The 10,764-nt window shown below is 38.4% G+C and overlaps 1 protein-coding gene across 1 annotated transcript in view; it reads right to left on the bottom strand.

Annotated features, from left to right (window-relative positions):
* Positions 1–5,812: 5,812 nt before the first annotated feature.
* The window catches only part of EXO1 (exonuclease 1), a 27,734-nt gene continuing 22,782 nt past the window's right edge, over positions 5,813–10,764 (bottom strand). Inside the window, exons 12-14 of the mRNA XM_038394008.2 lie at positions 10,306–10,410; positions 7,709–7,902; positions 5,813–6,202 (exon numbers count right to left, since the gene is read on the bottom strand). Of these exons, the coding sequence (XP_038249936.1) occupies positions 6,058–6,202; positions 7,709–7,902; positions 10,306–10,410 (444 nt within the window). The 3' untranslated portion in view covers positions 5,813–6,057. The remainder of the gene's footprint in view (positions 6,203–7,708; positions 7,903–10,305; positions 10,411–10,764) is intronic.

Raw genomic sequence — 10,764 nt, 5'->3', positions numbered from 1 at the left:
AAATCCAACTGAGATTTGATTAAGTTTTTAGACCATTAACCAATCTCTGGACTGCTTAGCAACCCCAAGCAGGAGAACAACTCCTTAAAGTAGTCACTCTTAAAAACCTTGCCATGTTTGCTGTAGCGAATTCAGTAACATTACCTCAGTACTTGCAGTATTCCCTATATTTACTATAGGAATTCCTGAGAAATCTGCCAATACCGAGATTATGTTATTTAGTTACATAAAGCAAAGCAAAGCAATTAAATTTTAAGTGTGACCATTGCAATTCAAATGAAGACTAAAGCACACTGTATATTGCTAATAAAAAGTAATTTGTAAATATTAAAAATAGCATAAAGTGAATTAATATTCTCCAAAACAAGACAATTAGTTGGGGGCACTAATCAATTAGCTTTTACTTACTTCTCATTCAGCAATGGAATCCACAGAACAGCAGTTTCAAACCTTCCATTAGAACTGGTCAAATTATTAATTGCCAATAAATTATGCATTTACTTTAATCCTTTTTTTTCCTGCTTGTTAACTAACCTCAATGTCTGCTAATCCGTATCCAACTCAGAATCAGCATGAGTATGTTTGCCTGGAAAAAGCTTGGGGGGCAAGCTACAGTCCTAAAAAAAGAAAGTCTAAATACATTTTGAATTATTATAGTATCTAAGATTAAGCCAAAACCTGCTAATGTTTTCTTTCCTTCTATGCTAACAAGGTACTGGCACTTCTAAGAATTATCTGTAGTGGTGAAAAAGGGAGTCTCAGATCCATTTCCAGGTGTAAAGGGCCACTGCAAAATTAATTTGCCTTCAAAAGGGATAAAATATTGTAGTTCCCTGGAATCTGCCTTACCAAGGGTCCAATGTGGCTCAGCACTGACTGGAGTCAGTGAGAATGAAAGATGCTCAGCTCTTCAAAGAAGCTAATACTCTAATTAATATACATCAAGATAGGTTTATAGAAAATAGAGCTTCAAACTAACTGGAGATATATATTTTTATGAGGTCAATTTTTGATAATAGAGAGCTCTTTATTCTAGCAGACAAAGATCCAGTTGCTGGAAATTGAGGCTAGACAAATTCAGACTGGGAGGAAAAAAAAAAGTAATTTTTAAAACTGTGATAGTAATTAACCATTGGAACAATTTACCAAGGGTTGTAGTGAATTATTCACCAACATGGGAAATTGTAAATCAAGACTAGATTTTTTCCTAAACGATAGCATCTAATTCAACCACAGCTATAGGATTTGAATTAATCCAGGGAAATTTTATGGCCTACATTACAGAGGTCAGATTAGATGATCACAGTGGTCACTTCTGGCCTTAAAAATCTACGTTTGAGTCTATGAAGCTCCTGAGCTCCCCAGACACTTTTGTCTTTAATTGGATTTATATAACTTAACTCTTTAGGGGGTGTTACATTCTTGATATTCTATTTGTAACACTAAACACTAGTGAAGAATGAAATGTTAAGAGTCCTTTATAAACAGAAGCACAGCTAGGCATATGTCCATTGTGCAGAGCCCTGACCTCTTGGAATCTGTTGAAACTGAACTTGTGCTCTGAAGCATTCGAGTTAGAGGAGAGAATGAGAACACTAACTGCTTTCCCAGGAGGCCAGAAAAGAGCTATTCACACAAAGCAAACTCCCAGGACAAACACCTCCAATCCATTCAGCAGCTAAGGGTTTCCAAACCCATGAAAATCTGCCTGGCTTTAGCCCCCCTGAGAACAATAAGAGAGAGATATAGGTTTGCTGTCCATAGCCCTTCTCACTTTCAGTGCTTTTATATTGTTTCTTTTACTGTTGCAGACCCAATCCAACTGTCTCAGGCAAATTCACAGTTTTCCCAGGATTGGGATCCATGTTTTAATTCTGCTTATTCCTTAAGGGATCTTGTCTTTAATTATATCAATGCACTATATTAGACTGGTAGAGCCCTATGAGCCCCCGACCACCTGCCCAGGAATTGTATTGGATTATACAAAGTTCTGGACCTGTTTTAATTCTTGAATTTTTTCTCGCTACCACCTCAAACCTCTTCTGAAGTTTGCTCTTTGAACTGTACTGTCTAGATTCTGTATTACATGGTAGACACCCCCCAGTTCACCGCCTGACTCAGAGGTATGTGGTAACACAGGACCACAGGACAGTAACTAAACTCATTCATCAGAATATTAGTCAGATTCAGACCTATGATCAGTATAAAGTGACCTCTGCTGGTTAAAAGGTTTCCCCTGCACATCTATTATTTCTATTACGATAGTGCCTGAAGACCCAGGCCCCATTGGGCTAGGCACTTGACCAATAAAAAGGAGAAGAGTTTTTATTGTTTTTTAAAAGCAGAAGCAAACAGAAAAGAAAAAGAAAGAAAAAGAAAAAGAAAAAGAAAAGAAAAATACACCGAGGATACTATATAATGAAAAAGGAATTGGTTGATGCACCACTGGGTGCAAACAGGTACCAGCAAACGCAGTAATTTGTTTATTCATTACTATGAAAATCAGCGGGGCTTGTGGGTCAGCGGAAAAAAGAGAATGTGAAATGAGGATTATGAATTTATACACCATATCTAGCAATAGAAATTATGAGCTTTTATGCTCTCCTAGAACAATGAAAAATATTAGATATGAAAAAACCACACACGCTTTTCTGGAAAATGTTTTAAAACCTACATTTTAAAGTACAGTAATGAGTTGGTGCATAAGTATTGCTTGCTTAGGTCAAGGGGTTCTTAAAGGAACCCTCCACTGTACTATAAAAGCAATTTCAACCACGACATCAACTCATAAGAGGAAGGACACATGTATAATGGTGATTATAATTAGGACAAAGACAAGGTTGCCGAGAGGGACCTGGGTGCTATTCCTTTGCTAGTTACTTGCTCTTGGGCAAGTCAGACCCAAGTTTTGTTTTAAAAATCACCAACAAATTTTGGCTGCCTAAATCTTTGAGTGCCCAAATTGACACCTCTAACATCTGATTTACAAAGACACTTCACACCTGCAGTTCCTGTTTCTTTCACCTTCCCTGGACATGTAACTGTTTAGCACTCAGGTTGGGCAGTCAGAAATGGAGTTACAGGAGGATATGTCTAGTGTAGACACTCACTACAGTGACAGAAGGGGTTCTTCTGTCACTGTAGTAAATCTACCTCTCCAAGTCGCAGTAGCTAGGTTGATGGAGGAGTTCTTCAGGCAGCCTAGCGCTGTCTAGACTAGGCTTAGGTTGGCTTAACTATGCATCTTGGCAACATACTAGATCAACCTAAGTTTTAGGTGTAGACCAGGCCCAGGATTATTGGATATTTTTCAAAATTTAGGCTTCAGCCTCTCTGCTCCAGATACCCTTTTTACCAATAGAGTAATACTGTCCTCCTTGGGAAAGCACTTGGAAATCCTCAGAGGTAAGGTGCTTTAACTGCAAAGTATTAATTACAGAGATGAACTAATAACTCCAGAGGGCGCCAGAGCCAGTCTGCTATGGATACTGCTGAGGGAGAAACTTCCAGCAGCGGTGTATGGGGTGAGCACACACACCTAATATGGAATGGACATGAGCAAGAACTCTAAGAAGAACTTAGGGTTCCACCCCTCAATTGTATATGTCGCTATATATGTACATAACAGTGAAATATGGACAGATGGCTAAAGACAAATAGTATTAAGAAGAACATACAAAGTATCAGCGATGAGAAGGACAGTTGGTAAATCTGGACGGAAGTATGCAATAAGAAAAGTTTGAGAACCTCTCCTCTAACAGGTTTCAGAGTGGTAGTTGTGTTAGTCTGTATCAGCAGAAAGAACGAGGAGTACTTGTGGCACCTTAGAGACCTACACATTTATTTGAGCATAAACTTTCATGCTTTAGCCCATGAAAGCTTATGCTCAAATAAATGTGTTAGTCTCTAAGGTGCCACAAGTACTCCTCGTTCTTTCTGCTCTAACATAAAACCATATATACTCAACTCCCCTTTCCCTTCCAAACCCCTGCTCCCTAAAACACTCCCAAAACAAGACACTCCACTGCACGTTTCTCCCTTCAAGGAGAGAATGAGAGAACAAACAGATGTGTTGTTACATGGCTTAATGAACTACTGGAAGATGCTCAAACACTACCCTGATAAGTGTGGTACAAGAACCTATACAGAACAAAATGAAGTCTGCTCCCATTTTTGCATTTGATTTCTCTCCATCCCTTGGAGTATTTCATCTGCCTGACTTAGAGTTTAGCTCCTGAGGCCAAGGTCTCTTTTTACAAATTCATTTACAGGTATGTTTTTGGGTGTTTAGTTAGTGCAATGCATAAAAGGTGTCCAATTAAATAAACACACATTGTGGAACTTATAGGTATGTCATACAGAGTGAAATTAACTCCATGACAGAGAACCCACAGATGATTCAGTTCATCAAAAACCTCATCAGCAATAAATGAAGAAGAGTCAGGACCCGACATTTCCAATCCAAAAACATTAGAAACACTCCCCTCCTTGTCAGTGTGAGGGTCTGTGGGCTGGGAGCAGTTGTGATGTTTCTGCAGTTCGGGAGAATTCCCCACAGATAGAACAGCTTTCATCTTAGAACACTATTCCTGCATTTTCTACTCTTTTCTTTGAGTAGAGGACAGGAAACAATTGCAAGGTGGTCCCAGTCAGGAGGGAGCTATTTTGGTTGCTGCTGCCTGAAAATTGCTATTAGTTCAAAAAATTGGGAGTACGTAAGTATTATACAGTAAGTTGGGAGCACTGAATTTCTGCTCTGTTTGTGTCATAAACATACAGCTAAGAGTTCCATAAAATCCCTCCTGGGTAGCTGTACTGAATCTTTCAAATAACCTAGTTGGCACCTGATCAAAAGGGCCAATGGGGAAAGAAGATACTTTCAAATCGGAGGGGGGGCAGAAGGTTTTGTTTGTACTCTGTTTGTTCCCTCTCTGGACAGAGAGAGGGACCAAGCAGGAAAAAAAACATCTCCTGAAAACATACCTGAAATGAGCATCTAAGATTATAAAAATTGTAAGTAAGGCAAGGAAATGAGGTAGATTATCTTTTGTTTTAGCTTGTGAATTTTCCCTATGCTAAGAGGTAATTTCATTCCTGTTTTGTAACTGGAAAGCAAAGTCAGAGGGGAATCCTCTGTGTTTTAAATCTTTTTATTTACCCTGTAAAGTTACCTTCCATCCTGATTTTGCAAGTGTGATTTTTACTTTTTTTAAATAAAATTCTTCGGTTTAGAACCTGATTGATTTTCAGTGTCCTAAAAACCCAGGGGTTTGGTCTGTGCTCACATTGTAACCAATTGGTTAGTATATTATTCTCAAGCCTCCCCAGGAAAGGGGGTGAAGGGGCTTGGGAGAATATTTTGGGGAAACAGGGACTCCAACTGCTCCTTTTCCTGAATTTTTATCTAAATCACTTAGTGGTGGCAGCAATACCATCTAAGGACAGGGAAAGGATGTGTGTCTTGGGGAAGTTTTTAATCTAAGCTGGTAGAAATAAGTTTAGGGGGTCTTTCATGCGGGTCCCCACATCTGTACTCCAGCGTTTAGAGTGGGAAGGGAACCCTGACAGCTTGGCATTGCTGGAGCAAAAAGATCTGACAGGTGGGCAGAAGGAATGAGACCAACTCCGGAGCAAATCTGAACTTGCTCTGGTATTTGCACAGAGAAGCACAGCACATGCTTGGGGAGGTTAAGATCTAGAATAAAGTTGTATATGCAACTTAATCATTTTATATTTGAAGGACAGTTTTTAAAAATTAGTTTGAACAGAAGTTTCCTACTGGCATTTAAATGAGAAAAAAAATCACATTATGTAATATTGAAAAGGTTTTATTCTAGTCAGTATAAAACTGTACCTTTCATTTCACTTTATATACAAGATGACAAAAAAACCCTATATTCAGACAAATATACAGCTCACATCCAAAATATAGTCTTTTTATATTAGTATATGATGTCCAGAAACAATTCATCTTAATCTGTCCCCCAACAATATATGTGCAATGATTAAAATGTAACCCACCATGCAACAGAGAGCTGCCTAAGCAAATGAATCAGTTCATTGGAATATTGCTCTCTGAACATGACTATACTCAAGTTGATTGAAGATTTCCTCTTCTGTTTCTGGAGTAAGCTGGATATTATCTTTGATTGGAGATAATGGGTCCGACGACTTTTTACAAGAGGGGAGCTTTTCAGAGTCTCTGGAAAAAAAGAAGACAAGCAACCAGATACAATTATGCATGTTGCATTTTCTAATCACAGAACTATAATATGTATGTAAGTATGAAGAAATAGAGGAATGAGCACAAGGTTGGAACTCAGGAAGCCAAGAGTTTTAATCCCAGTTTTGCCACTGATTTGCTGAATACACTGGGCAAATTACTTCAACTCTCTGCTCCAGCTGTCCTCTGAGGAAAAAGAAAAGTTACTTATCCTACAGTAACTAGAGCTCTTGGAAATGTGTTGTCCATATGTATTCTACCCTTGGTGTCCATGGACCTCTACACTTCAGATTAAAGTCTTTTGGCCCACAGCGTCTGTTGGGTTCATGCATCCATCTTAATTGTCCTTGTGCTTCAGTACCGAGGGCATAAAGAGTGGAGCTAGTCCAATTGCAACTCAATTCCTTCACCGCAACAGAATCCAGATGGACTCCATACTAGTGAAGGAGGCAGGCGGGTCATGGAATACATATAGACAACATATGTCAAATTTACTGTCATGCAAGTAGCTTTTCTTCCTTTGAGTGCTTGTCCAAATGTATTACACACTTGGGGATTTACCAACAGTGATACGGTGTGAAAGTGGTGTACGTCCTGAGTCTACTTAAAAAAAAAAATTGTGAATCAGTTCTGACAAAGGAAGCATCAGACCCTCGCCACATCTATCAAGAAGTAATGTTTATTGACAGTAGGGATTGAACCTCGAGTAGTTGCTTTGCAGATGTCTGACAGGGGTATGCTTTGCAAGGAGGCTGAAGAAGGTGCCAAAGCCCTAGTGGAGTGAGCCCTTAATCTGAGCTGGGGGAGCTAAACTAACTAATTTGTACCAAAACTCAAAACCACTTGGATAGTCTCCGTGCCGATGTCTGACTCCTCATTCTGTTGGCAAATGCTACAAATAACTTAGGGGAAGATCAAAAGGATTTGGGCCTCTCCAAATTAAAGGATAGGGCCCTATAAACATGCCCTACACGTATAAAGCCTTGTCTCTCCTTTATTAGAATGTGGTTTAGGGAAGATGGTTTAAATGGAAGTCCCTAACTACTTTTGATAAGAACCGAGGCCACTGGGAGCTGCGGACAGTCAACGTGAACAAAATGTCTCACAGCCCGCCAGCAGATTACCCTGATGGGCCACGTGCTAAAGACTGCCGACCCCTACAGTACTGCATTATAAGAAAACACACTAGGGAGCTGTGTATGCACACCAGCAGGCTCTACACTGACATTGGGAGAAAAAAGAGGCAATGCCTCATGTCTGTAGAGACAAGTGGGAATGTTTTTCCACTGTGTGCCTGTACATACAGTGATCCCCCCAAAAAAACAAAAAAAACCCCAAACCTTCTTCTCACACCTTCAGGGTATATTCAGAGTACAGAAATGCTGTTATTTCTCCACACAATTCCAAAGGGGCTAGGGAGAAAACCAGGACAGGTGGGGGGAGAAAATAAATTAATTTTTGGAGTGAAGAGTTAAAGCACCTCACCTTCTAAATTGGAAGTTTTTCCAGAGATCACTGATTGTGACTTGCAGTCCTGGCTTATTTTCAGCATTGTGATGATTTTTCTTCTGTGCACTTAGTAGTTTCTTGCTTAACCCACTGACTTTAGCTGGCATCAGTGGCTTGAGTTTTGTCACAACATGTGATCTTACAAAATTGGATCTCTGTAAACCAGGAACCTGTGGGTATAAATACTAAATCATTATAAAGCTCTGGCAGAAATGATCATGAGCAAACAATATGGGCTATGCTGTACAATTGTATTTATTTTACACAAGGGTTAAAATAAATAAAATTGTTTTGCTGGAGAATGTAAGTAGTGTTTGCTTGTGCATACAGAAAGGCACTCAACTTGCTTTGAGGACATCAAGAGATGGAGAATCCACCCCTTCCCTTTCTAGTTAATCACCCTCACTGTTAAAAAAAAAAAAAAAAAATTCTGCCTAATTTCTCATTTCTTATACATATATTTTTATTTCTATTTGCTGCCTTCTCTTGCTACTGAACCATGATGGACTTTTAGCCAAAGTTGCCCTCTTTCTCCATTGTGAATCATACCTTTTGGTCAGCTAATAAAAATCTCTTCTTAAAGAACTCTCAATTTTCATTCACATTTTTCTGTCTACATTTTTCTCCTAATAATTTTTCCTCAGCTTTGGGATATTAGCCCTTTTGAAGCAGCAAGTATATATTTTTGGGGGTGGAACTTCCTCTGTCTATTTTGAATATAATTAGGGCATGATCACTGGTCCCTACGCAACCACTCACTTCCAGTCCAGTGATTAATTAATCTTTATCCATCATAATGAGGGCCAAAATAGTTCTCTCAAACTGAGGGAAATACCTTGTGTGTTAGAAAATCACCTATTTTTTAGAAACTAATGATGTTTTACTAGTGTCAGACAAATGAATTACTGAATGTTATGCTTGTGACAAAACAATGAAAATATTTTAAACCTTTGAGCACTAGGATTTTTAGAATTCATCTACAACTTTCTTTATTCTCAATTCTTTCACTTTCATTTGAGTTCCCTATCAAAAAATACACAAATCTGATCAGCCCTGTAAAATGATAATTTAGTATTCACAAGGAGGAATATCTAAACTGTTCAAGAGACTGATATTCAGGACTACATATATGTAATTGCATACAAACAAACTGTATTAAAAAAGTTATTCAGGTTGCAAAGTTATGTGGCAAACGGTATTAGAAGAAGGATGCAAGAATATTTTATGGAACTGGAAGGTATCAGGGATTCTCAATTTGTCCATCCTGAAGATTACCCCCCCCAAAAAATCAATAAAAATTGTTTTTAAGCAACAAGGATGCAAAATTGCCTTGAAAAGTACAACAGTGGTGTTATACAAACTCTACTTTCAGCCCAACCACAGCAGAATAATGGTAATATCTTAACACCCTCATAATAGGACTGATTTTTTCATAAATTCATGGTCTTATACCATACTCATCCTCATTAATTAGGTTTTGTCTCTGTTCACCAATCAGTAAAACATTACTGTACCACCAACACCAAGGAACCCTGAGTTTCCTGAAACTTTTTGGATATGTTAGATCAAAAGGTACTTATGTGGCTTCTGCACAATCTTTAATGCATTTATCCTCATAACAGTTCTGAGAGACAAGGAAGTATTACTGCCCCTGTTCTACAGATGGGGAACTGGGGCACATAGAGATTAAGTGACTTGCACAAGTAAATTACACAGGAAATCTGGAAGAATGGAGTTGAACCCAGATCTCCCAACTCCCAGGCTAGTGCCCTAACCATTCCATAACCTGCACTCTCCTCAAAGAACCACATCTCATTCTAATGAATAATACACATCAAAATTTTGAAAAAAAAGCAAGAAACAGACTAGAGACTATTTCAGAAGGTAAGGAAAAGTTAAAATTTCTTTACATGGAAAGCAACCCAATAACCACAAGGTGTCACTATTATTACAAGGTGTGCATGCAGCACTGCTGTGATGTACGGATACTTGTGATTTTTTAATATTTATAAGACAGTTCCTTGCTAAAAATTAGTGAAAACTAAGGCTATGTCTATTCTAGCCAAAGATACCTTGTGAGTACTTTTCTGGCTGGGGTGGAGGGTGTTCAGGGGAAGAAAACATACATGGTCTTGTTCACACTTATCAGTAAAACCAGGCAAAGCTCTGTTTTGATTACTTGTCTATTCATTTACAATGTAGCTGTAATTTGTAATATACATAGGAACTTAATGTTCTTTAAACCAGTTAAAATCTTAGAAATGTCCTAGACTTTAGTGAAGGAACATGGTAAACAGAAGTGTGGTTAAAATCCAGCAGCAAACTATGGTCACGTTAATGGTTCTAACCAGGGTTTATAACCAGGTCCCCTGTTTCAGTTGCATTTGTAGTGTGAATGAGCACCAGGAATGACAAGTTAGAGAAGTGCTGTCATGCCTTCTCTGGTTAGCATATAATGGTGCCTGAGACTCAACCTGACTAAAGTCTTACAATGAGTGAGTGTAGTGGTTTACCCAAGACTTTGATCTTCAAAATTCAATGGATTATACATTAAAATTAAAGAAAGGTTATACCTTGCTCCTTAGCAGTGTATGCTTTCTTTCAGTACATACAGCGGAAAACGGGGGAGAGCTCTGAGAACTTGGATCATCACCTGGCTTTAGTCTGGAGTCAGAATCCTTTGGGACAAAAAAATATTTTACATCATTTAGGTTTTAAAACTGGCTTTTTCATAACAAAACAAATTTACATATTACGTGTGTCCGTACACACACACACACACACACACACACACATTCAGTTTACAACATTTTTCAACATTTTAAAAGCTTCCTTGAGAGCCTCTGTTTGTTTTCACTGAGCAATACTGTATAAACATATGCACGTTGAAAGGGACTTCTTCAGTGACTGGTAAAAGAAATCTAAATACATTAGTCTTCTTAATCTTACTCTTTGCATGAGCAGCAATGGAAAAACTGAAAATATAAACTAAAACTAGGAATTATTTTGGGGGAAGTTTTATAGCCTGCATA

Source organism: Dermochelys coriacea, chromosome 3 (genome assembly GCF_009764565.3).
Source record: "Dermochelys coriacea isolate rDerCor1 chromosome 3, rDerCor1.pri.v4, whole genome shotgun sequence".
Lineage (NCBI taxonomy): Eukaryota > Metazoa > Chordata > Testudines > Dermochelyidae > Dermochelys > Dermochelys coriacea.
The sequence above is the reverse complement of the archived record's forward strand: the minus strand, read 5'-3'. Positions and strand labels throughout refer to the sequence as shown.